The sequence below is a fragment of the Lissotriton vulgaris genome, chromosome 7 (assembly GCF_964263255.1).
Source record: "Lissotriton vulgaris chromosome 7, aLisVul1.2, whole genome shotgun sequence".
Lineage (NCBI taxonomy): Eukaryota > Metazoa > Chordata > Amphibia > Caudata > Salamandridae > Lissotriton > Lissotriton vulgaris.
The window spans coordinates 935122096-935149715 of NC_141695.1; the positions used below are offsets into that span (position 1 = coordinate 935122096).

Below are 27620 nucleotides of genomic sequence, written 5' to 3' on the forward strand. Positions count from 1 at the left end.
GCTTGGTGGTCCAAGCCTCCACTTCCAAAGGTGCATTTCCTAATACACTGCCTGATAGGGAATCCAAAAAGCTGGACCATCTTGGAAAGACGATGTTTTCTTCCTACAGCTTTGGACTGCGATTGGTAAACATTGCATGTCTGTTGGGCTGTTACACCCATTCCGTGTGAGATACGGTGGCGCAAGTGCTGCCCTGTTGCCCGGAGCAGGCCCGGGCCGTACTCTCCTGTGCAGTTGCCGATGGGCGAGATGCAGCGAAGTTTACCATCCGCTGTGGGCAGGATACCGCCAATTCACTAGGCACGGTAGGCCACAAGCAATTTCAGTTTACCATGCTCCCCTTTGGCCTTACCAGCACCCCTCGGGTGTTCACGAAGGTGATGGCGGTGGTCGCAGCTCCTCTGCGCAGATCAGGGGTTCCAGTCTTCCCCTATCTCGAGGACTGGCTGATTAAGGTGAGCTCGCCCCAGGCTGTGGTCTCCCATCTCCTGACTATGGCTGACCTCCTGCATTCTCTGGGGTTCACTATCAACGTGCCAAAGTCACACCTGACTCCCTCATCAGAGCTGTTCTGGACACAGTGCAGTTTCGGGCCTATCCTCCCGAGCAGCTAGTCCTTGATAATCGAGCTATGATATCGATGTTTCAGCCTCTATCCCAGATTTTGATGAGAATGAATCTGAGGCTGCTCGGGCTTATGGCCCCTGACATCCTGCTTGTGGATCATGCCAGATGCATAAGCTGGCTCTGCAGTGGAACCTGAAGTGCCAGTGGGCGCAGCATCAGAGAAATTTTTCCAACTACGTCCAGATCTCACAGTGAACTGCACAACAACTGCAGTGGTGGTTAATAAACACAGCTTAGGTCTGAGGCAGATTCCTCTCCCTTCCCAGCCAGATCTCGTAGTGGTGACCGATACGTCACTCTTGGGATGGGACGGCCATCTGGGAGAGGCGGAGATCAGAGGTATCTGAAAGAGACAACTAGTTATGGATTCCTCACATTAGAACTACACCCAGGCATAAGACTGGATCTGGAAAAAGTTTCTTCAGTAGTACACGTGCGTGTTGATAGGTGGTGTCCGTCGACTCCACGTTAGTCGTTGGCGTCATAGTCGCCGGAATGACGTTGTGGTATCTTCTTAAGACGCCGCCCTCGTGTGCTGATGTCAGTTCTTTCTTTTTCCGCACCAGCCAGCTCAGATCCAGAGAGAGTGGTACCTCATGTCACTTTTTAACTCAGTTTTTTGTGACTTTTGTCGACATCTTTTTGAGTCGTTCGACTCCTGGTGCATGTAGGGATGTCACGTCGGACCGGCTTCAAGGCTTGCTACTCCTGTCGCAATTTGATGTTGGTCACTGACCCGCACCTCATGTGCCTACGACCAAGACTCGAAGTCGTGCTCTGACTGCCAGGCCATGAACCCAAAGTCGTTGCAGGAGCGGTCTCGAAAGCTTCGTGAGGCCTGGCAATCGGCTCCGCGCCATTCGAGAGGGAGGTTGAGGGACCGATCAGTGAGTCACCACCACCATTCGTCATGGAAGTCTTCGTCTTCGGGTAAGTCGAAGCACAAGAAGAAGGATTCGTGTTCTTCCCGTCCGCCGGACTACAGGAAGTGGAAGGTAGTCATCCTGCTCTGCCCACGGAGCATGTTAGGTCGACTCCGGCCTTCCCCTCCTTTCCGTGAGCTGGAACGACCCCTGCCAAGCTTTGCAGCTTTTACGAAGCCTTACATTCCATCTTTGTGCAGCCTGACTCTGCCGGCTAACCAGTCAACTGTCATAGGTGAGACCTATTGGCTTTACCAATGCTTGTTTAATTGTGCTGTAAACCGTACCATGTGCCACCATTTTCAGTTTTATGAGCTTCATCAGTGCAGTTCGGGGCAGCGATTTACTAATCACTAACTATAAAGTTAATCAGTTGTCTGGGCACCTACACTCCAACATGTTAATCTGTTCATCTACCTTCTCAGATCTACACATTTTGAAAGCAGTTGTATTAACTAGGGACATATTTGCTTTGAAAACCTGCTGTTTCCGTTTCTGTCTGTGTTTTGATAAATGTGCTGTTGCACATACAACATGAATGGAATGCTACATGGGCTTATTCTTCAAATGTTCTTCTGATGGTGCAAGGGCAACGTTTCTTTAAGTGGCATAACGCTATATGACAGCTTGTTTGCTTGGCTGTCTATCTTCCTGCTAAAATATGGTACCTGAGTTTCTTTCATTACTGCTAATCAAATGTATTTATTGTAAATTGCCTTGGGTTGCCCTTTAGCTCCTTGAATGGTATCCTCTCCACTGCTACAGCATTTCATTCCGACTTGCTGGTGCCACCGTCATACTGATACTTTACTTAGGTTTAACAAATAAAATTAAAGCTTTTCTGATGGTCAAAACGAAAATGCTAGTCTGCGTTCAGTCATTCAAAAAAAAGTTTGTGTACTTTGTGGTAACCACAGGATTGTTAAAGTAAATCTTCATGGTTAACAAACTGTTTGGTCCCAATCCAGACAGAAGAAAATGATTGAGAGAGAGAGGAAAACGGGTTGTTGGTTGATAAGTTGTAATTATAGCTATACACTCATCTATATTATGTTCTTTGTTTTTCCACAGAAGGTGATGAAACTGGTGTGATGGACAGCCTGCTTGAGGCCTTACAGACTGGGGCAGCTTTCAGAAGAAAACGAGGTCCACGACAGGGTACGTGCTTCCCGTTTTGTTCATATACTGTGGGCCAGATTCACTACTCCATACCCCACATATTTGACTTGACCATCTACCACATTTGCCCAACATAACGTTTATGGAGTCCTTTATATGACAAGGAGCTTAGTTGCAGAACACCTTCGGTTACTTAGTAAGTCATACAAGCATGCTGTGAGCTTAAGGTGCTTGTTACCATCAGCATTGGTCTGTAGATGTTTTGGGTGAGGCCTTTACACTGCATTTCAAACATCTCCTTTATGTGATAACGTTCATTCTTTCAAGTGAGCACTAGGACTGTACAGAGGTAGAAAATGCTGTGTGATACAGTCTGTTGGACAGGGAAAGTGGTGTGTTAAAATGTACACCGAAAGTAAAGATGAAATTGGAAGAAAAAGGAATTCCCTAGTATTGTGTCCTAGACTCCTGCAATCCTTCCCCAAAGAAGAAACCTAGAAGACTTCAATAATTTTAACATATCATTTCACACCTTTTTTCTACTAGCAAAACACAAATTTTCTCCCTAAATTGCTTTACTCTCAACAGAAGAGGCTAAACGCTCATTGGAGGGCTAGCTCTCCATTGCTAAATTTTTGGTGAAAGCATATTTGAACATTGCGCACTGCTAAGCTTTCTTTTATTTCTTTTGTGCATCCACTTTCCCTGTATTTATCATCAACTTATGCCTTTTTTAGTTTTGCAGTATGTTCTTTATAGTCTTTTTGTGCTGCTTTTATTTTCCTTTAACTCCACTGTCTTTCTTTGACTACTGTACACAGGACTGATTTAAGCTGTGTGCCATCTTTACTGTGGAAAGTAAATACAAAGCAATCACTTTGTATGTGATTTTGAGACGCTGTCACCCAACTGACATTTGCACAATCTTATATAGGAGTGATTCTACGAGCAGCCATCGCGACATCCATTCTTAGTACGTAGAGGCATATTGTTGTAGGATAGGCTATCCCAACTGATCCAGATGCTACTTGATCTGTGCCTCTTGAAGACAAAATCTCAAGTTGTGGACAAATAGTATGTTTTAGAACACCTAAATTGTGACATAGGTTGTCCTGACTGTCCCCGTCACCATGGAGTTTGCTCTTTAGTGGAAAATGTATAACTGAGGCTTTCTGGTCTGTGGCCAGAAAGAAACAAATGTTAGTAGATCTGCTATTCAGGGAAAGTTACCCATTTGTAAGCTACGTAGAAGAAGACATCCAAACAATGCCCGCAGAAAGCCAACTAACTTGTATTGCTTTACAACATGTGTTTTCGGGGTATTTGGAGGTTACAGCAACAAAAATGGATCACAAGAGTCACGTCCTGGCAGTGAACGCAACATCCAGCTGGAGTTGAGCAACAAAGCAAATTTTGGAGCTTGGGTTGAAGAGATGCTCCATCATGAGATTTTTCACATTGATAAGCATTAGAGTGTGTATGCTTATGGATAGGTATTTCCTAACAAGTTTATATAAAGAACTCTTGTGGGCACCAACTATTTCACTCCCTTCGGTTGATTTGTAATCAATCCCTGAGCTGTGGCGTCGTTCCCCGCTCCTGGAAGCAAGCGCTTATTACCCCGCTGCTAAAGAAACCCACGCTAAATCCAGACTGTCTGTCCAACTTCCGCCCCATATCACTCTTGCCCTTCCCAGTGAAGGTGCTCGAACGCTGGGTCAGTAAATGCCTCTCAACCCACCTCGAGCAGCACCATTTTTTGGACGAATTCCAATTTAGGTTTCGCCCAGCCCATGGCACTGAAACCGCGGTGCTCACGGCCATGGAGGAGCTCCGAATGCGCGCAGACAGGGGCCAAGCTGTGGCCCTCATTTTACTTGACTTGTCTGCCGCATTCGATACTGTCAATCATAGAGTCCTGCTCCAGCGGTTGAGAGCGGCAGGGATTGACGGCACGGCCCTAATCTGGTTTCACTCTTACCTCAGCGACAGAAAACAAGCTGTCTCCCTCCCCCCTTTCCAATCGGTCTTCTCCCCGGTCCCTCACGGTGTCCCCCAGGGTTCCTCTATCAGTCCGATTCTTTTTAACGTTTACTTAAAACCTCTGGTCACGTTAATTAAGTCACACAACATGACCACAGTAAACTATGCGGACGACACACAGCTCCTTCTCTCGTGGGAAGGCGAAGACTCCATCTCCTTACAAGCCTTCCATGACTGCCTACGAGACACGGCATGCTGGTTGCACCGGAACTCACTTCAGTTCAACTCCTCGAAGACCGAGGTGATGTACTGCCCTGCGAGTCGCATTCCCCGCCCTCTGCCCGCTGAGTTCTGGCCCCCGGAGAACTCCAACAACCCCCCACCAGTTACCACCGTCCGCAACCTGGGCGTCATGCTCAACCATCAATTGAGCATGGAAACACAGGTCTCAAGAACAGTCGCAACCTGCACCGGCCTTATGCGCTCACTGCGCAAAGTCTTGCCTCTGCTTCCATCCTCCGCCAGAGCACTAGTAGTCAGGTGTACTATTCTTAGTCGCCTTGACTACTGCAACGCCCTGCTGCTTGAATCTCCGGCGACACTACTAGACAGACTCCAACGAGTCCAGTCGGCAGCAGCCAAACTGGCTCTGGGATGGACCAGGAGATCCTCGGCCACTGCCGCACTGGCCGAGTTGCATTGGCTGCCTTTGAGGCAACGCATTGCCTTCAAGGCCCTTTGTCTGGTCTTCAAGGCACTACATGGAATAGGACCCAGACCTCTTCAACGTCTATTCTCCTGGTATACCCCCACCAGAACGCTTAGGTCCACAACTGCTTGCCTCGCGAGAGTGCCCAGATGTAAGAAGGCCAGGATGGGAGGAAGATCGTTCAGAGTAGCTGCAGCCAAGCTATGGAACAGTCTACCTGCCGACATTCGCCATATCCCTCATCTCCTCCCATTCAGGAAACGTATCAAAACTTGGCTCTTTCCCCTGTCCCTATAAAAACCGGCCATTCCTAGCCCACCCCCGTCAATAAACCACAAGAGTAGCTACCAGCGCCAGGATACCTGCCAGGTGACAGTCGCGCTTTATAAATATTTTAAATAAATAAATAAAATACTCCTTTTTTTTGTTTTTAAAATAATTTTATAATGAAAACCTAAATTCCCCATCTTGTGAATTTCCCCGATTCCAGAGTGAATATGGAAACTTTTGTAACAATTCCCTAGAGTGGCAACAGGTGGCATTGTGTGGCTCTGCATCGGATCCCTCACACCTTGGATGTTACGTTGGGCCCGCTATACATGCCCTTCCCCTACTCACTGACCTCAGTTCCTTCCTTTCCGAGCCTACCAACGCTGATATGGAACTTTTCTAATACAGTCACTGCTGACAGAGATATTTCCTCAAAATCTTTTCTACAAGTGTGCAGATAATGTCACCCCATAAGACTACAGAGTTTAGACCTTGGTGTGACTGTAACGGACAGATGTTGGTTAATGCCTCCGCTCCAAACATGACTCTGTATAGTGTCTGTCCTGCACCAAGATGAGCAAGAAGGCATCCGCGACCCAAAACTTATTGCTGCTGAACTATCGAGGTTGAAAAAGCTTTCACAGTTGAAGGTGCAGCGGTCAAGGGAGTGGACACGCTTCCGCTTCCAATGCAACTCCTGTGGCCGTTTGTCATTGACTTCACGAGTCTCGGGTAAGTTTAATAAGTCCCAGAAAAATTCTAATTATAGGTCTCTTGAGTCCTGCCACTCCAACCATTCAATGTTACGCAATACTCCAGGCCTCAGAGTCTTTCTCTCGCCAAAGAACCGATTTCCAATGCTAGTCTATTTGTCCTAACCTGAACGGACAGCAACACCGTTACAACTTCAGCAGCTCAGGGTGGCCATAATCCAGGTTTTTAGAGCCACTATGTATCCCTCTGGAGTGCTTTAGACCCCAAGGATTAAGGAGGCCTCCAGCTGGTTTGCTGTTGGCGGTTTCGTCCTTGACACGGACTGTGGCTCTTGACCTTGCTCAGAGGCTGACCCCTTCCCTGGCCTTGCTGACTTCCGCCATCCGCGATTCCACCTTCAGCAACATGACCACCGCCACTGGTGCAAGTGTCGATGGTGATACTGACTTCTGAAATAATCTGTAGTTTTATTGGGCTCTGAGACCCATGTCCAACAAGATGGAATTATACATTATGCCCACTCTGAAACTGACTATGTACCACAGTATGATATTGGGGACAATGATGATGATGATGATGACCAATATGATGATGGCAACATTTTTGATGACCTCCAGAATGTCAGTGGTCTGGATACCTTGCCAGGCCTTTGTTTCTTAATCCCACTGTGGCTACAGCTGAATCAGCCTCCTTTAAACAGTAATTATGAGACCACGTGAGGCACTTGACAATACTCTATCTGCTCAAGAGGTCAAAACTAATGTGCTTATGGAGGTACTCAACCCATCAAAATCCAACCAGGAATCTCTGCTCCCCTTTAAGGCTCTGATCAATGTTCTGGTGGGCACCTGGGCAAAACCAGGATGCTGGCCATCAGTCAGTAGGCAGGTGGCGAGGCAGCATAGGCCTGCCCCTGGAGACCTAAACTTTCTTCTGCATCACCCTACTCCAGAGAGCTTAGTGGTGCAGGCATCTTCCAGCCATTTCCCCTACCTCTCCACCTGACCGGGAATCCAAAAGAATGAAGGCATTCACAAAACAAACATTCTCCTCCGCTAGCCTCTCCCTACACTCCTTCAGCACATCATGCCTCCTGAGTAGATTCACATGCGTTATGAGGCAGGGTAGTGGGCATCTTGCCAGCTGTCCCAGAGGAATTCTGGCCATCTTTACACGATGCAGCAAAATACTCAATATGATTTAGTCTGAACACTACTGATTGTCTGGGTAGGGCAGTTGGAACAAGAATAGTGCTTAGATACCACACCTGAATTCACTTCATGGGATTCTCATCCAGTGTCCAACAGTCCCTCATGGACATGCACTTCAGAGGTTCTAGGCTGTTCTGAGCGAAGGCAAACTCAGCCTGTGAAAGATTCAGGGAGAGTAAGACCACTGTGCATTCTTTGGGCTTAGCTCTGCCCCTTCAGCAGTTCCTCCAGCAACAACACCCCTTTCAAGGCTTCGGTAGGGGATAACTGCAGAGCCAAAGATTATATGCACCTCAGCATCAACTGGCCTCCCAGGCCTTTTGATGCCAGATATCAGGCAGACAATGTCAGGCCCCCAGGGGCAACAGATTACCAAAACTATAACTCCTCCCCCCACAACCGCCGCTAATCCATTGAATTTTTCTTTATGGGGCCTCAATTGCCTGGTAGGAGGTCTCATCGCCTTTAGCCTCCACGGCTGGAGGAGCATTACGTATGTTCAATGGCTACTCAAGGTCATACAAAATGGATACTCCCTACCCATTCTTTACTATCCTCTAGACATCCCAACCACACCACAATACCTCCAGCTTCTACTCACCCATACTCTGTGGAGAAGTTCAAGTTCTCTTGGCCAATAGAGCAGTAGAGAAGGCTGCATCAGAGATCAGGATTGGTTCCTACTCCAGTTCTTTCCTGGTTCCGAAAAAGGATGGAGGCCTTCGGCCTGTGCTCAATCCATGCCTTCTGAACTTCTTCCTCCAGAAGGACAATTTCAGGATGCCCACCCTGGCCCAAGTATTGTCTTCCCTGGATCCAGGAGACTGGATGTTGGCGCTGGACTTGGAGAGCACATCTTTTCACATTCCTGCCATGATGTCCCTCAGACATAAGGCTTCAGGTAGGCCAGGATCACTTTCAGTTCTTCGTGATGCTCTTTGGCTTTACCAGTGCACCTCAGATGTTCACCAAAGTGATGGTAGTAGGCAAGGCCCATTTTTAGAAGTTACAAATACTAGTCTTCGACTGGCTACTGATGGTGGGCTCTGCTCAAACAGTCATCAACCACCTTCAGATGACAGCCGACCTGTTGACATAGCGGGTTTCTCCATTATTGTGCCGAAGTCACACTTGACTTCTACACAAAGGCTCCCGTTAATCAGAGCCATCCTGGATTCAAATCTCTCCTGAGACTTTCCCCAACCTCAATGAGTCCGGGACATTCTGGCTATAATCCCAGTGTTTCAACAATAAAACTGGGTCTCCATCAGAGTCGATCTCGGGTTTCTGGGGCTCCTGCATTCTGCTCGTGGACCACATAAAGTATGATGTGAAGTCTCATTGGGCCTAGCACAAAGGGGGTTTGTCAGAGTCCATATAGGTGTCGACGGAGACTTAAAAATATGTTCAGGGGTGACTGCTCATACGCAATTGGACTAGTTGCAACCCTCTCCCTACCCCCACCCAGAACTAACAATTGCGACAGATACATTGTTGTTTGGCTGGTGAGGTAATCTGGGAGAAGTGGGGATTAGAGGCTTGGTCTTCCGTGGAGGCTTTCCTCCTCTTCAAGTTGTAAGCAATTTGCTTGGCACTCAGAATGTTCCTCCTGACCATCAAGGGGCTGTTGCGTACTTGTTCTCCAAGGAAAACACTGCAAAAAACAAAAGTGGCTGAGCGCTCAGGGGGATCTCACTGGTCACCTGGCAGGATCTTTAAATGCTAGTATAGGCAAACTCATCCGACGTTGCTAGCGGATCATGCATATAAGTTATACTCTGATGTAGCACAGGACATCTTCCAACATTGTGGAGAATCTTGGCTTGATCTTTTTGCCATCACAGAGAACACGCAGTGTCAAAGCTTGTGCGTGTTGGAACTCCCAAAGCAGTCCCTCAGAGACTCTTTTTGCCAGCATTGGGGTTCAGACTCCTGTATACCTTTCTGCCCCTTCTTCTCATGCTGGGAGTGCTGAAAAAGATCCAGGGAGATCATGGCCTCATCATAGCGATTTTGAAATGGGTGAGGGGTGTGTGGTACCCAGAACTTCTTGCCATGAGCGCATGTCCCCTGTTTCAAATGCCCCTTCAGGAAGACCTTCCTGTCACAGCAGCAGGCCAAGTGTCACAACAGGACAGTTGGTCTTTCAATCCCCCTTCCAAAGTTGTTAATGTCATTCTGGTAGTCAGATGTCCATCTACTAACGCAGTTTATGCAGGATGCTGAGAAACGTTTGCTGGTTGTAGCCCCAGCAGTGTTTGACTGCGTCAAGAGTTAAAGGTTATTTTTTGGCTTTCTTACGCTTACCAAGTCAGGCATTCCTCTTCAAGTCACCCATTGTGATGCAGTTTTTGAAGAGGCTAACTCGCATGATCTGATAGACTACTAGCCGCAGATTCCTTAACATAGAATTATCCCCAGGCCTGAGAATGGTTTCGGAAAACTCTTTGCCACAGCAACCTTGTGCGTGGGGGTGACGGCATCACGTGACTCCGCCCTGACGTCGTCCACTTCCGTGACGTCAGCGAGGATACATAAGTCTCACCTTGGCTCGCCTACATCAGTTATTTCTATTTTCCGCGTGCAAAGCGGATCCGGTTTGTGTCCTACCCTGTTTTCAGGCCTTGTATCCCTTTTCACGCTTTGGCAATCAGTGAAACAGTGTGCGAATGTCTTCGGGCTTCAAGATGTGTGCATCCTGTGCGTGTCCCATGTCGGTGACGGACCCTCACCCAAATTGCATGTGGTGCCTGGGTGAGCACCACGACTCGGCAAGCTGCGGAGCCTGCCAGCACCTTAAGCCTAAATCACGGCGGGAGTGCCGGATGAAGTTGCTGTCGGCGTGCTTCTCCAGGTCGGTGTCATCCCAGCGTCCGTTCCCTACCTCGGAAACAAGGAACTGCCGGTTCCGTCTGCGACAGTCTTTTGCCGTGACCCCACGGGTGTGGCTCACCGGCTGTTAGGTCCTTCAGTTTATCTCCGAGGCCTTGTCCTCCTTTCGCAGTGGGAGCCTGCTCCCCCGCCTGTCGCCTTCCTACATGCCGTTTCCCGGCGCGGATGCTACTAGAGCACAAATGACAGTACACACTGCGGCGCTGCAGGCTTCTCTGGCCCTCTCTCCTCCTCCTGAGAAGTTTGCGGATCCCTTGCCTCGCATGGGGCCTTCCACGGAGTCGCCGGCAGCTCCGGCCCCGGAATTTTCAGCTTCAGTTTATAGGAGGGTGGAGTCGTCGAGGTGCGGTCCTTCTGGGCTCTTTGGTTCCTGGCGTCCCTGTCTCGCCGCAAATCCCTATGGGGCACCCTGTGGCGTCGCATGAGACCGCGGGGACTCCGGGCTTGCCCCCGAGTCCCCCTTGGTCCTCTGAGCAGTTGTCTGCCTCACCAAAGGTCGAGCCGGCACCGTTTTGGCACCAGGAGCCTTCCTCCCCGGCTCCGGTGGAGTCGTGGGTGGAGGCAGGGCCCTGGGGTGCTTTCCCGAGTCCCCCTCGGTCCTCGGTGAGGGCAGCTGCCCCATCTGAGGCTCAGCCAGCGCCGTTTTGGTGCCTCTCCCTCGCCGTTCTGGCGTTGACCCCGCCCCATCCTCATGAAGAGCACATGGTGGCAAAAGTCTGCCCGGCGCCACGGAGGCCCACTCCAGCACCGTTCGACGCTGAACAGGCGCCGGTGGTGGATTCTACGGAGCCGCGCCGGCGCCGCGTTCTGGATTCGTCCCCTGAGATCCCTTCTTCGCCAGAGGTCGGCAATTTGTAGGTGTGTTCCTCCCCGGAGACAGGGTAGGGTGCTGTGTTGTTGCCTTTTCACAGGCATCTTCCAGGGAAGGCTCCTCGCCATCCCCACGGCCTAAATTCTTGAACTCTTATTTCCTTGGCTCGTGGATGGCTTTTCCGCCTTCATCTGTGGATCTCCCACTATTCCGGGGCTGGCCGCTTCCCCCTGGACATGGGGACGGGCGGCTCAGCCTGCAGACGTCGCCCGCAGTGGAATTACTTTCCCACTAGCCCTACGGAGGCTAGTGTTGCCTTTGTTAGGGCCATTCCCACAGCCGCTGGTATTCTGCGGATGGGTGAGCATGTCACTCTTTTTCCTACAGATGACCTTTTGGAAGTTCTCCACCAGGGCTCGGGTGGATGGGAGTTTTTCCTTCCTTCTGAAGCGTCACTCCACAATTCTCTTATAGGGGCTTGGGGGCGCCCTGCCACAGGTGATCCGGTGCCTCAGACACTAGTGCATCGTCACCGCCCTGCTCCGCAGGACCCTGTTTTTTTTTCTTTCCACCCTTTTACTCAAGGCTCTCTTCTGCGGATTACCTTTCAGTGTTTGCCAATCTGTTGTCTCTTCTGTCTCGGGAGGCCCGGTGGTTGGATTCATGGAGGCGTAATGTCTTTGCTTCTTCTAGCGCTGCCTTGCGGGTGTTTAACAATTTGTGTGTATTGACCATGGCTACTTCCAGTTTGTAGGTCTCTGTGGAGTCCCCTCTTTCTCATGTCTCTCATGAGGGTACCAATGCTGACTTACTGAGCCATGTATCTGAAAGAGACACGTTAGTGATAGATTCCTTACCTTAGAATATCCCCAGGCGTCAGACTGGATCAGGAAACTTTTGCGTAGCAGTACCCTTACGCGTCGGTAGGCGGCGTCTGCGGCTCCGCGTCCGCCGTCGGCGTCTTGGGCGCCGTGATGACGTCGTCGGAGTACTTAGACGCCGCCTCCGCGTGCTGACGTCAGTTCTTCTTTTTTCCGCGCCAGCCAGGGCAGATCTGGAAAGAGCAGTTACCCAAAGTCACTTTATGACTAACTTTTTGATCTCTTTTGATCATTTTTCGAAGTCTAACGACTCTGATTGGTGCCGCAGGGATGCCCGGTTTTAAACACTGAGGAGTGCGACCGCACGATGTCAGTCACGGACCCCCACCACCTGTGTTTGATCTGTTTAGGCGTCGACCACGACGACAAGGCCTGCTCCGCCTGCCGGGCCCTATCTCCGAAAGCCAGGCGGGAGCGGTCCCGCAGGCGACTCGAACTCCGGCAGTCGGCCCCGCGCCGCGTGAGGTCCCGGTCCCGGTCCCGGTCCCACAGGAGGTCGAGGGAAAGGTCGCGGGGACGGAGCCACCACAGCTCCGGGAGTCGGCACCACTCCTCCGGGTTGAAGTCGTCGTCCGGTAAGAAGCACAAGAAGTCGAAGAGACGTCATCGCTCTTCTGACTCCCCCGACGCTCATGCGATGCGGCCGGGGGTTCGGGTGACACCGCCCATGCGGCTCCTTCGGAGTCGCGGGCGTCTCTCCCCGCCCCACACCCTCCGGTCCCTGGGCAGGACGCGACGCCGGAGGAGATTGAGCGCTTCCTCATGGCCATGAGGTCCCTTTCTCCTCCGACCGGCTCCGCAGCGCCTTCGGGCCCAGCGGACCCGTCTAGGGGCCCTAGCGGGTCGGGGGCTTCGACCCCGACGCCGTCGGGTGCTTCGACGCCGCCGGCGCCGCAGGGCCCCACGATCCCGGCACCGCCCGTGCCTTCGGGCCCGGCGCCGCAAGGCCCAGCGGCTCCGGCGCCTTCGGGCCCGGTGCCGCGGGACGCCGCTGGCCCTTCCTCGGGCTCTGGATCGTCACCGGTGGACCTTACGACCCCCCCGGCGTCGGTCCGTTAGGTGCCACCTCCGGCGCCGTCCTCGGGCGGCGCCACCCCCGATACCTCCTTTGCTTCAGTTCCGACGTCGGAGCGGCGCCGCTGGGCGCCGCATCCGACGCCGTTTGGAGATTTCCACTTCTACGAACCGAACCCATTCAATTACAACCCTGAGTCTCAGGAGATGGGTGAAGAGGAGGATTGGGAGGAGTCTGAGGACCCTCTGACCAAGGAGTGTCAGTCTCATGAGGACTGGGCAGGAGACCTTGGGGAGGCCAGTGGCCTGGACACCTCTCCAGACACTGGGTTTGTCTCTCCTCCTACCGTGGCTTCGGAGGAGGGGGCTACCTATGGTGTGGTGTTGATGAGGGCTGCCAAGGCCTTGGGCCTAGAGCTCCCCGTCGCGGCCATGAGGACTAACCTCCCCACAGAGGTCCTTAAACCGCAGTCATGCTCGGCTGAGCCTCTGCTGCCCTTTAATGAGGCCTTGACTGACGTTCTTTTGGGCACTTGGTCCAGGCCCGCTACGGGTTCGCCCGTAGATAGGAACGTGGCCAGACGCCACCGCCCGGCTCCGGGCGACCCATGTTTCCTGTCCTCCCTCCCCACCCCCGAGAGTCTGGTCATCCAGGCCTCTAATTCCCAGACCGCATTCCCGCCAGCCCCGCCGGACAGGGAATCCAAGAGGTATGAGAATTATGGTTAAAAGATATTCTCCTCCCTTAGTTTGGGACTGCAGTCTTCCAACACCGCATGCCTCTTGGGCCCCTACACCCACTCTCTTTGGGAGACGGTGGCATAGGTGCTGCCAGAGTGCCCGTTGGAGGTACGGGCCAAACTCGGCCAAGCCCTTGTGGAGGGCCGAGATGCATCCAAGTATTCGATCAGGTGTGGGCTGAATACCACCGACTCGCTAGGCAGAGCGATGGCTACAACGGTGGCGGTGAGACGCCACGCCTGGCTGAGATCCACCAATTTTTCGGCAGATGTCCAGAACACTCTGATGAACATGCGGTTCGATGGACGTTGCCTTTTTGGTGACAAGGCAGACCACGCGCTTTGAGCGCTTTAAGGACTCCAGGGCTACGGCCAAGTCCTTGGGCCTCTCGGCCCCGCGCCAGCAAACGGGTGCCTTTTGCTCCTTTCATGGCCAAGGAAGGGGCGTCACCGCACGTGCCGCCAGCCACTCGCCGCAGACTACCATCCAGCGCGGCGGCGGCCGTGGAAACCGCCGTGGAGGCGGTCGGGGAAACCGGCGAGGTCAGTCCACACCTTCCCCGCAGCATCCGCCTCTAAACCCTCCTAGTCCATGCTTTTCGGCCCACGTGACGCCAGTGGGAGGCAGGGTTCACCCTCACCACTCTCACTGGTGTACTGTCACTTCAGACAGGTGGGTGCTGCAGATCGTCCGGAGGGGCTACTTCCTCCCCTTCGAGACGACTCCTCAAGCCATGCCACCGCAACACCACCGCGTATCGGGGGATCACTTGCGGCTCCTGCAGGAGGAAGTTTCGGCCCTCTTGGCCAAGGGGGCCACCGAGCGCGTTCCTGGGCCAGAAGTAGGACGTGGTTGCTACTCCCACTACTTTCTGGTACCCAAGAAGGGTAAAGGGGGCCTACGCCCTATCTTGGATCTGAGGAACGTCAACGGCTTCCTCCGGAAGGAGAAGTTCAAAATGCTGACTCTGGCTCAGGTCTTAGCTGCCCTAGACCCAGGAGACTGGATGGTAGCGTTGGACTTGCAGGACGCGTATTTCCACATCCCGGTCCTGCCGGCCCACCGGCGTTACCTGCGGTTCACGGTAGGCCACGAGCACTTTCAGTTTACCGTGCTCCCCTTTGGCCTTACCAGAGCCCCACGGGTGTTCACGAAGGTGATGGTAGTGGTCGCAGCTCATCTGCGCAGGTTGGGGGTCTCAGTCTTCCCCTACCTCGACGACTGGTTGTTGAAGACGGGCTCGCCCCAGACAGTCGTCAGCCACCTCCAGACTACGGCGGATCTCCTGCACCAGCTGGTGTTCTCCATCAATGTGCCGAAGTCACACCTGTGTCCCTCTCAGAAGCTCCCTTTCATCGGAGCGGTTCTCGACTCGGCGCAGTTTCGGGTTTACCCGCCCAAACAGCGGGTTGGGGATATACAGGCTCTGATTCCAATCTTCTGGCCTTTATCCCGGGTTTCGGTCAGGTTGATGCTGCGGCTTCTGGGGCTGATGGCCTCCTGCATCCTTCTAGTGCATCATGCACAGTGGCGGATGCGGGCTCTGCAGTGGGACCTGAAGTTTCAGTGGGCCCAGCATCAGGGCAACTTGTCCGACCATGTCCTGATCTCGGAGGGCACTGCGAGACAGTTGCAGTGGTGGCTCGCGGACCGCGATTGGGTCAACGGCAGATCCCTCTCCCTTCCCCAACCGGAGCACGTAGTTGTGACGGACGCGTCCCTCCAGGGCTGGGTAGGCCACATGGGAGAGGCGGAGATCAGAGGCCTCTGGTCTCCGGCGGAGTACCGGCTCCATATCAACCTTTTGGAGCTGCGGGCGATTCATCTGGCACTGAAGGCATTCCTCCCGTCTGTCCGAGGGAGTGTAGTGCAGGTGTTCACGGACAACACCACCGCCATGTGGTACTGCAACAAACAAGGCGGGGTGGGGTCGTGGACCCTTTGCCAGGAGGCTCTGCGCCTCTGGCAATGGCTGGAACATCAGGGCGTGACGTTCAACACCTGGCAGGTTCTCTGAACGCCAGGGCGGACTAACTCAGCCGCCGGTGCATGATGGATCACGAATGGCGTCTGAACTCGGACGTGGCGCAAGGTCTCTTTCTGCAGTGGGGAGAGCCTTGGTTAGATCTATTCGCCACCGAAGAGAACGCGCAATGTCATCAGTTCTGCGCGTTGGAATTATCAAGGCGGCACTCGCTCGGAGACGCTTTTCGCCGCGAGTGGAGTTTCGGTCTGTTGTACGCCTTTCCACCTATACCACTTCTGCCCAGAGTGCTGAAGATCAAGCGCGACCGGGCACAAGTCATCCTTGTGGCTCCGGACTGGGCACGAATGTACTGGTATCCCGAGCTACTCAGTATGTCAGTCTATCCCCCGGTTCGTCTGCCTCTTCAGGAGGACCTTCTGTCGCAGCAGCAGGGGACGGTCCTCCTCCCGAACCTGTCCAGTCTCCACCTCCATGCTTGGAGATTGAGCGGCGACAGTTAAAGCCATTTGACTTGCCTCCTGAAGTCTGTAACATCATTCTGACAGCCAGGCGTCCCTCCACAAAGTCGGTATACGCCTGCAGCTGGAACAGATTTGTGGCATGGTGCACAGCAAAGTCTGTGGATCCCCTTAATGCCCCTCTTTCTGAGGTTCTCCTCTTTCTTCTTTCTCTTGCCCAGCAGGGCTCTGCTCTGGGCACTATCAAAGGCTATCTTTCAGCCTTTCTGAGGCTGCCTGATCAACCTTCTTTGTTCAAGTCCCCTATAGTTAATCGTTTTCTGAAGGGCATCACACACACGTTCCCTCCTGTTCCCTTCGTGATGCCTCAGTGGGACTTGAACCTGGTTCTTACATTCCTGATGTGCGCTCCCTTTGAGCCACTTCACAACTGTCCTCTTCGCCTTCTCTCCTTGAAGACTGCCTTCCTGGTTGCCATCACCTCTGCCAGGAGAGTGAGTGAGCTCCAGGCTCTATCTTGTAAGCCTCCTTTCCTTTCAGTCCATCGGGACAAAGTTGTGTTATGGACAAGGCCCTCCTTCCTACCCAAGGTAGTCACGTCCTTCCACACTGGGCAATCCATCACCTTGCCCACCTTCTTTCCGCCTCCGCGTCCCTCGAGAGAGGAAGAGAGGCTCCACCGTCTGGACCCAAAACGTGCGCTCTAATTTTATTTGAATCGCACAAGACAGTTCCGAGTGGATGACCAACTCTTTGTTGGGTACGCGGGCGCTAAGAAAGGGAAAGCGGTGCACAAGCGAACCATCTCTCGGTGGATCATCTTGTGTATCCAGGCGTGTTACTCCTTGTCTAAGAAGGAACCCCCTGTGGGGCTGAGGGCTCATTCCACTCGAGCCACAGCAACTACAACTGCCTTGGGCCGAGGTGTGCCCTTGCAGGACATTTGCCAGGCGGCTACGTGGGCCTCGTTGCACACGTTCGCACGACATTATTGCCTGGACAGTCAAGTCCGGAGGGATGGCTACTTTGGCCGTTCCTTCCTCCAGGACTTTCTGGTGTGATTATTGGTTCGCAGACCCACCACCACGGGGTTGGTTTTGCTGGGGTATCTATTCTAAGGTAAGGAATCTATCACTAACGTGTAAGAGACATTAGTTAGTGATAGATTCCTTACCGACCCACCCATCCTCCCGACCCACCCATCCTCCCCGTTCTGCGAACCGATATCTAGGGTTAAGGTCATCCCCTTTCAGGGCCCTAGTTTCATGGCACCAGTGTTGGTTTTTGGCATAGCTCTGCGTTTCTGGCACGGAAAAGCTGTGTCTAAGAACTGACGTCAGCACGCGGAGGCGACGTCTAAGTACTCCGACGATGTCACGACGGACGCGGAGCCGCAGACGACGCCTACCGACGCGCAAGGGTACTGCTACGCAAAAGTTTCCGGATCCAGTCTGACGCCTGGGGATATTCCAAGGTAAGGAATCTATCACTAACTAATGTCTCTTACAGATATATCGTTACACAAGTAGTAACTTGTGCGTTGGATGGTAAGTAGTTGGCTGCATTTATTCTTCATGCGGCCTTGGATGTTGCTGATGCTCTAGGCCGCGCTATGGCCACTTCTGTGGCTGTACGTGAGGCTGTTTTTCCTGAAAATATCAGGTAACGTCTGGTTTGTCTACCCTTTGATTGAGTCCTTCTGTTTAACACTCATGCAGACTCCGCCATTCAGCGTCTTCTTGCGGGGCCTCGTCCTCGTCCTCCTCCTCCTCAGTAGGTAGTTTTGTTGATCCTCCAAGTCTTAGTGGGAGATATTATGCCACTGCTCCTGGAATCTGGTGTTGGATTGCACTTTACACTTTCTGTGAGGAATGCTGTGCCCTCAGGATTCTGGGTTGGCCCACCTCTTCAGTTGGTTGATGGTTCACCCCCTTTTTTGTCAGGAGTGTTCTTTTTGGTTGCTTACTAAGCCTTCTGTGGTTTCTGCCGCAGGTTTTCTAAGTTGTTCTCTGATGCAGGATTTTCTTCCCTAGAGTGGTTCCCATACTTCTTGGGCTGCGTCCTACCCGATGTGGGGTATTGTAGCTATTGGATAGCCCTTTCTTACACTGGGAAGGTGTAGGCTTCCCCTTGCGGGTTCCTTGGCCTTCTGGGTGTTGCTGTATGTCGCTGGTGCGTTTGCTTGGGCGGCTGCGGTGTTGTGCTGCGGTGTTTTTGGCCTTTGTCTGGCGTTTGGCCTGGTCCTCTGTCGGGTGTCCGGGAGGGTTATTTTCCTGCGTTGATGACTTGGTTTGTCCTACTTGTTTCTCCTCTTGTCTTCCGGCTGGTTGCTTGTTGGCACCCAGCTGTGCCCGCCTAGACATTGTGGTCTGGACGTTTAGTTTAGTGATGCTTGTCGGCGTCCAGCTGTGCCCGCCTGTTCTTCTGGTCCACTGCCAGGGTTCTTGGAGTGAGGTCTTGCACCCTGCTTCTTGTTTTCGGGAAGCCTATGGGACTATCTTTTTCTCTTTCACCTGCCTTTTTACTGAGGCACTGTTCTGTCAGGCCTGCTTTCGTCCAGTTGTAATGAATTCGGCCGCTCTCTTCACTGGGTGTGCTCCCGGTGGAGGGCTCTTGCCCTTATTCCTACTCTTCTCCTTGGAGTCTTTGGGTTGCTCTTCTTCTTTGGCACTCCCCTGCGTTGCCCGTACCTGTGTTTTTTTGTTGGAGGTCCCTGGTACGTCGGCTGCTGACCTCCTTTCATATTTGCCTGTACCTGGGGCCTCTGATGGAGGTCCCTGGTCCATTGGCGAATTGCCTCTTTTTGTGTTGCCCTGCCTTCTCCTGCTTGGTGAGGTCTGGGCTGCCTCTTGTCGTTATGACACTTCCCCTGTGGGCGGTGTTCTCCGCGATACTGAGGCTCTAGTCTGATTGGGGGGAGGGGGGAGACTAGGGCTCTTTCCCCTGTCCTTGTGGTTCATCCCTTGTTGAGGAGGACTGGGCTATTTCCCTGTCCCGGTAATTTGTCCCCTGTAGAGGTCTTGGGTTCGCCTGAGCTGGGGAAACCTCTTGCAGACCCTCCTTCCCCTTGGGTATGGCTAGGGTATCTATTCTACTACTGGCCCATCTCTCTCCTCCCCTGTGGGGCCAAAGTCACAGAGAAACTCATAAACGCCCAGCTTGACCGCCTTATAGAAGAGAACTCCATCCTGGATGCCTCCCACTCTGTTTTCTGCAGCAACTACAGCACAGAGACCGCCCTCCTCGCCGCCACCAACGACGACATCTGCATGCTACTGGACCAGGTACACACGCGGTCCTCCTTCTTCTAGACCTCTCTGCAGCGTTCGATTCGTCTCACATCGCACACTCCCAGCCAGACTTCACGATGCTGGAATACATGGAGCCCCCTCGACTGGATCCAATCCTTCCTCTCCGGCAGAACCCAGAGGATCCGACTCCCTCACCTCTTCTCCAAACCCACGGAAATCAGCTCCGGAGTACCCCAGAGATCATCACTCAGCCCCACGCTCTTCAAAATTTACATGGCCCCCTTGCCGCCATCGTCAGACAGCATGGGTTCAGCATCGTATCCTACGCCTAGGACACCCAGCTAATCCTCTCACTCACAAAGAATCCTGAAGACTCCAAACTCTGCTTCCAGGAAGGAATGAAGAAAGTGGCAGCCTGGATGAAGGACAGCTGCCTGAGCTAAACTCAGAGAAAACCGATGTCCTCATCCTCGGACCCAGCACCTCCGCCTGGGACAACACCTGGTGGCCCTCTGCCCACGGGAGCCCACCCACCCCTACAGATCACGCTCGGAACCTCGGCATCATCCTTGACGCCTCCCTCTCCATGAACCAACAGATCAACGCCGTCGCTTCCACTAGTTTGAATTGCCTTCGCGTCCTCCGTAAGACCTTCAAATGTTCCCCCCCCCCCCCCCCCCCCCCCTGCAGAAAGACAGTCACCCATGCACTCATAACCAGCAGACTTGACTGCGGCAACGCCCTCTACGCCGGAATCAACAAAACCCTTCTTCACAAACTCCAAACCATCCAGAACGCCCAAGCCAGACTTGTCCTCGGGACAACACGCCACAAGCACATGACCCAACACATACGAGGCCTCCACTGGCTCCCGATTGACAAGAGGGTCACCTTCAAACTCCTCACCCCCGCCTACATATCCCTCAACATCAGACCCAAATACCTCAGTGAGAGCTTATCCTTCCACGTATCCAAGAAGAACCTCTGCTCCGCTGACCTCGCCCTGGCAGAGGTCCCCTGCATCCGCAGAAACAGAATCTGTGGGAGAGCTTTCTCCTACAGCACAGCCAAAACCTGGAACAAGCTCCCTGTGAACATCAGACGCTCATCGACTCTGCACACGTTCAAGAAGGACCCCCGCAGCGCCTTGAGACCCTCACGGGTGAGTAGCGTGCTATATAAACCCCTGATTGATCGATTGATCATTGTTGTATTCATTACATTTAGAGCACTTTGCAACTAAATAAAATGATATTGTGCTTTACTCTTTTCCCTTAAAATAAATTTTCAGTTTGACAACAATGCCACACTTTGTCACAGTCACTGTTTATTTACACATTGACCACTCGCCCACGCAGCAACAAGAAGTTGAAGCCTTTCGCCGAAGTCCTTTCACAGGCAAACTCCCTCAATAAATCATTTGAATGTAAAAGTCTCTTGTTGATCTATGATGACGCTTCATATGGAGTAGCTTGTTATTGAAATATTCTCCACACATTGAAAAATGAACCTTCCAAGATGGCGGCCAGACGCAGGTTTAAGTTTATTTTTAAAGCGCACCTCCACAAGTCGAATGTAGCAAAAAGCACGGCTCAGTGACATCCTGATCACTACTGCATCACTTCACGCTGCACTTCGACGAGGAAACATCCATTGCGGAGCAATGGCCAACTCACTTTTCTGACACGGACTCCACTCAAACCGCTCCAGAGCAGCGAACCAATTCAAACAGGCATGGTAGGGCTGAGTCAAGCAGCTGGGTTAGGACCAAAAGGAAACCACACTCCCACACCTCCTGACAGCTCAGTTCACTCCCACTCCTAAAATGCTGTTGGGGATGACCTTCAGTGCGGGCCTAGGGCTGTAGATTTGATCCTCGCCACTTTGTAAGGATGACACAAAGTCTCTTCAGGCTACTTTGAGGAATTTGTTTGCATCATTGCAATTTGGATATAATGTTTCCATGTTCTGCATACTCTGTTGCTCGGCCAAGAGGTAGTGGCTATGGGCTTGATACTCTTTTCACAGATCATGACTATTGATGAGTATCCCCTGGATGAGAAGGATTAGTTACTTACCTGTAATCGTAGTTCTCATCCAGAGGTATACTCATCAAAGTCATAAGCGACCCTCCTGCCTCCCCGGACGAGCATTGCTGGAGTTGTTCTATATCAATTGCATCCTCTACTCAGGTGTCTCTACATAATGCACCGTCAAAAAGAACCGACCTAACTGTACTGTACTGTAAACTGTAGTGCATGATGGGAGCAGCGGGTGTCCTTGCAGGTCTTAAAGGCAGGGTACCCTAACCCTTGGAAGCCTTAAAGGCAAGGTGCAGTTTTTTTGTTTCATTATTGTTCTGCTATGCAGCCTACAGGCAACTGCCTGCAATTACAAGTTTTTCCTTGTGAAAATAAAGGATTGTTGTAACACAACTTTTCAGTCCATGTCCTCTTTTCCTTATGGTTAGGAGGGTATTTTCCTACAATGCAAACCTTTGTAATTTTTGCATTTTTGCCATGTTGGAAACATTTTAGGCTGCATATATATATGTTTTCACATGGAATGAGGAGTGAGAAATAAAATTTGCCATTGGAATCGTCCTGGTGGTCCGTTGTTTTTCTTCAGTTCGCCGTAAGGATGTGCTGGGAGTTGTATTGCACGAATATATATATATATATATATATATATTTCCGCCACTCCACTTCGCAAGCAAGACGCAGGCGCTCTCTTCTCCCGAAGAGACACATGGAGCACAGACCCAGGTTAGTAGAAAAATCGTTGGTTTATTAGCTGCTACTCAGTCGGCCATTACGCGTTTCGGTACTGACGTACCTTGATCACATGACACAGTAAATGGTCACCGGTTTCTTATATACCAACATTTACGTTTTTTTCTCTTTTGTTGGTGATGCAATTTAAAGTGACAGTGCTCTAATTATAATAACAAATCTGTACCTTCGCTATAAAAGCATTTTTGGCTCCATATTGCATTTAGGCATACATTTCATATCGGTTTAAATACCTTAAGACACATTAACATAGTAATCTGTACATAATCAATTTATCTCACTGTGCAAATTTCGCAATAAAGTGCATTGTATCACGGTATAAATACCCTAGAGCAGATTTCTAAAAGAGTGTAATAAATATATAAATAAATAAATATATATACATTTGATTAAAAAAACTCATTTCTCTTCTAGCTCTGTGCAAATTCGCATGTGCAAGATAATATCTCTATCAGTTTTCACATTACATATCTTTAGTGTCCATGAAATTGATTTGTTGGGGCCACTTGTGTGTTTCTGGACAGATTTTGATGTGGTTTAAAAGGTCCTATTCAGAAGCCTCCGATAAGGACGGTAATACAAAAGAAAAGAAGAAGAAACGTGTTGTCGTGTAAACCCTGATGACAGAAAAAGAGAAAAGAAAACACCCTAGAAAAAGTGTGGCAACATACAATTCACGATTTTTTATCCATGAATTGTTTAGTAAAAATTAATTGCCATTAAAACCTTTTTATACTGTTTTTATTGTTTTCTGTTGCGGCTATGTTTTTTTGTGATATACTGGACTCATTTATATTTATCAGGGGAGTTGTTTAAGGGTATATGTTGTTGTTCTTTTACATTCACTATACTCCGTTTACACTGTTTCTATAATACCTTCCTCTTGACTGTTATTATAGGCATGTGTACAAATCTTCAGTTATATTAAGCCCATACGGTTGTTTAGAATCTAGCTTTAGTATATAGCTAGTTTCCAATCTTCGTAATTTTTCATCCCGATCCCCTCCTCTCTTACTTGGGGGTATTGTGTCAATGAGGTAGTATTTCAGTGATTTAACATCTCCCTGATGTTTTTCATTAAAATGACGGGCAACTGGGTAACTTGGGTCTTTATTTTTAATTGCACGTATATGTTGCAATATTCTTTTATGTCCCTGCAATTTTGTGCTTCCCACATATCTTAAATTGCAGGGACACTCGAGGATATAGACCACATATTCCGTTTTGCACGTTAGCATATGTTTAATCTGTTGTTCACCTTTACCAAATGCTAGTGCAATACTCTTTTTGTTCACCCCATTCAAGCAAGCTTTACACGTTTGGCATTTGTAGAAACCTTGTCTCTGGTTAAACCAGTTCTTTTTGGCGACTTCTATTGGATTGTTCACTACTAATCTGTCTCTCATATTCGGTGCTCTTCTATGAGTGACTGTTGGTTTGCTTGGTAGGTGAGGACCTAATACCGGGTCATTCTTAACCAATGGCCAATTTTTTCGAATAATTCGACCAATTTCTTTGTTTTGTTTATTGTAGCTTACAATCATTCTGAAGTCGTCATCTTGTGGTTTCTTTGTGTTAGATACTCGTGTATTTGTTTTTGCTAAGGCTGTTTCTAAAAGGGCACTTCTGTCTACCTCGTTGCTTTTTATTATTGCTTTTTCAATGCAATTTAGAGAATACCCTCGTTCTAAGAATCTGTTCTTACTTGATTCTTGTGCTTTGGAAAGTTCTTCAGGTGTGCTACATATGCGTTTAATTCGTAGCATTTCACCGTATGGTATGCTGTCTATAAGGTGTTTCGGATGATGGCTGGTTGCATGTAGTATAGAGTTTACAGCTGTTGGCTTTCTGTGTATTTTTGTCTCTAGATTACCATTTTCGATAAACACCTCTACATCTAAGAATGTTACATTTGTAGGGCTGATATCTGCAGTAAAGTTCAAGTTAATGTCATTCTGGTTAAGCTTATCAATGAATGTTTCTGCCTCTGATTTGGTGCCTTGCCATATAATAAACAGATCATCGATATATCTCACCAACATTTTACATGATCGTTCAGTGTGTTATTGAAGTTTCGATGGAGAATCATTTCCTCCCACCACCCCATATGGAGGCAGGCGTAGCTAGGGGAGAAACTAGCTCCCATAGCTACGCCTCTTATTTGTTGGTATAGGCTATGTTGGAAGAGAAAGATGTTATTAAATAAACAGAATTCCATCATGTCTAATAGCATTTTGCTATGTTCTGCATAAACAACGTCTCTTTGATTCAGATAGAATTCCGTGGCCCGCAAGCCATCTTTATGGCTAATGCTCGTATATAACGAGGTGATGTCCATTGTTATCAACAGGAAGTCTGATTGCCACTTTATATCTTTTATTTTTGCCAAGAAGTCCCCTGTGTCTCTTAGATAAGAGGGTAAATGTTGGACATGTTCTTGTAGAAAGTGGTCGATATATTGCGAGATATGTTCTGTTAGGCTGTTTATTGCAGAAATGATCGGACTGCCAGGCGGGTTCAGATTATTTTTGTGAAGCTTTGGAATGAAATATAGCACCGGTGTAGTTGGGGTAGTATTTTTCAAAAATAAAAATTCTTCCTTATTTATCAAACCTTTGCTTTTCCACGCAAGTAACTTGGCATATAATTTCTCATTTGTCAATTTCAAAATAGTTGGGTCACATCTGCGGTAACAGTCCTGATCCATAAGTTGTTTTTGGGCTTCTAGTAAGTAGTCTGTTTTCTTCCAGATAACTAGATTGCCCCCTTTATCTGCATTCCTTATCACCACTTGTCTATTTTTAGATAGTTTACTCATCAGTTGTTTATATCTTTTTTCCATATTTCTTTTCTTCCTGTTTTTTGGTTTGTTTATAGCCATATTGAGATCTTTCAGTTCCTTCGTGATCTGTTCATGGTAGATGTCTATCCCATCTCTTGGCATTATTGGGACAAACTTAGATCGAGGTTTGAAATTAGTAGTACAAGTTGTGTTTATTTCTGTTGGATTTTCCAATTCGATAAATGATTCACCGTCTTGTGTTTGTGTTGTTTCCATTTCCGCCAATTCCTCAATGAATTGCCTTTCTTGGGTATTGAACATTTGGTCTCTTTCAGTTTGTTCATTTGTAAAGGCTGTTTCAGGTGTTGGTATTTCTTTACCGCATTTTATCAGATGGTGTTTGCGCAGTTTTAATTTCCTGATCCCTTTGTAAATGTCCATTCGCGTTTTCGCGTAGTCGAAGGTACTTTCTGGGGCAAAGGACAACCCCAAGGACAGAAGTTGTAGTTCAGCTGAATTTAACGTTATGTCAGATAGATTTGTGACTGTAATTGCTGCTGGCGCCATCATTGTATTGGGGGATCCTATTTTCGATTCCACCTGCGCGTTTGATATCTCCTTGTCGGTTCTCCTTTTCCTTGCCCTTCTCCTTTCTCTTCGTTTGCGGCTTTGGCTTTTGATTTTCCCGGCGGTTTTGATGTTTGGCGCTTTGGCCGAAGGATTTGTTTCTGTTCCTCGACTAAAAAATCAAGCTCTTCCACCATTGTTATATTTGTTGGTACTCGTCCAGATCTTATATCTTCAGAGTCACTTTCAATTGCCGAGCTTAAGCTGGAGGTTGAAGATCCTCCCTGAATATCTTGTCGGGAGTCTTGCTTTGCACCTCTTATGCCACTGAATTTTGAGATTTTCATGTTTTCATATTGCACGAATATATATATATATATATATATATATATATATATATATATCAAGTCGAAAGAACGTGCCCAATGTGAAAACACCACACAACTGAGGGTTAGAAGCCTTTAATGCAGGGACTGCAGGTAGGTAACAGCAAACCGTTCACAAACCTGCAAATTTCAGCCCAACGCGTTTCAAGCACTCCTGTGCTCTTGGTCACGGGCAGTGAAGGCAATGACAATCAGCTGCTGATGGAACGCCCTGATAAGATTTGCAAGTCCCTTTATATATATTCTATATGCTCCGGGATCCCGCACATAGGCGGGGATAATTCACAGATTGTCTTTGATGAGTATACCCCTTGATGAGAACTAGGATTACAGGTAAGTAACTAATCCATCTCAACGACTAGCTGTTAAAGGCAGGTTCGCCCCAGTCTGTTGTCTCCCACCTCCAGACTACAGCCAACCTCCTGCAGTAGCTGGGGTTCACCATCAATGTGCCGAAGTCACACCTGATTTCCTCTCAGAAGCATCAGAGCGGTTCTGGACACAGCACAGTTTTGGGCTTATCCTCCCGAGCAGTGAGTCCGGAATATTTGGGCTATGATTCAGTTCCTTCAGCCTCTATCCCAGGTTTCGATCAGAATCACCCTGAGGCTACTCGGCCCCTCATGGCCTCCTGCATCCTGCTGGTGGAGTATGCTAGGTGGAATATGCGGGCTCTGCAGAGGGACCTGAAGTTCCAGTGGGCACGGCATCAGGGGAATCTTTCTGATTGCGTCCAGATCTCGGAGGGCGCTGCACTTCAATTGCAGTGGAGGCTAACAACCCTGGATTGGGTAAACGGCAGATCCCTCTCCCTTCCCCAAACAGAGTTCACAGTGGGGACGGATGCATCACTGCTGGGGCGGGGCACCCCACATGGGAGAGGGGAGATCAGAGGTCTTTTGTGTCACCATGGGTGCATATCGGTCAGCGGAGGTAGAAATTTCCAAAGGGGTGCCACAGGGCTCTTGTTTGAGCCCTACTCTTTTCAACATCTATGTGGCACCCCTGGCAAGAGTGATGCGTAAGTACGGTTTCATCCCCGTGTCATATGCTGATGACACGCAGCTCCTCTTCCCGTTTAAAACTATCTCCGCTGAAGTGAAGAGCTCTTTCTCAGCTGGTATGAAGACAGTGGCACAATGGATGTCGGCCAACTGCCTTCAGTGCAACATCAGTAAAACTGAGGTTATGTTGTTTGGGGAAGCTAAATTGCTTTGGTCTCCGGACTGGTGGCCCAGCGACTTGGTAGTTGTTCGCGAACAAAAGTCGATTGTAAAGAACTTAGGGGTCCGTCTGGATCAAGATCTGACACTCAAGCAACATGTTAATTATATCTCAGGTATATGCTTTCACACCATCAGCCTACTGCGCAAGGTTTTTCCTCTTTTGCCTGATTCGGTGAGGAGAACCTTAGTCCAGGCACTTGTTCTAAGCAGGATCGACTATTGTAATGGTCTACTGCTTGCTGCCAATGAAGGGGTATTGGATAGACTGCAAGTCAT

The 27620-nt window shown here is 49.9% G+C and overlaps 1 protein-coding gene across 1 annotated transcript in view; it reads left to right on the forward strand.

Annotated features, from left to right (window-relative positions):
* Positions 1–27620, forward strand: part of DIAPH1 (diaphanous related formin 1) — a 1314985-nt gene that overhangs the window by 1254897 nt on the left and 32468 nt on the right. Inside the window, exon 27 of the mRNA XM_086931364.1 lies at positions 2622–2708. Coding sequence (XP_086787490.1) covers positions 2622–2708 — 87 coding nt within the window. The remainder of the gene's footprint in view (positions 1–2621; positions 2709–27620) is intronic.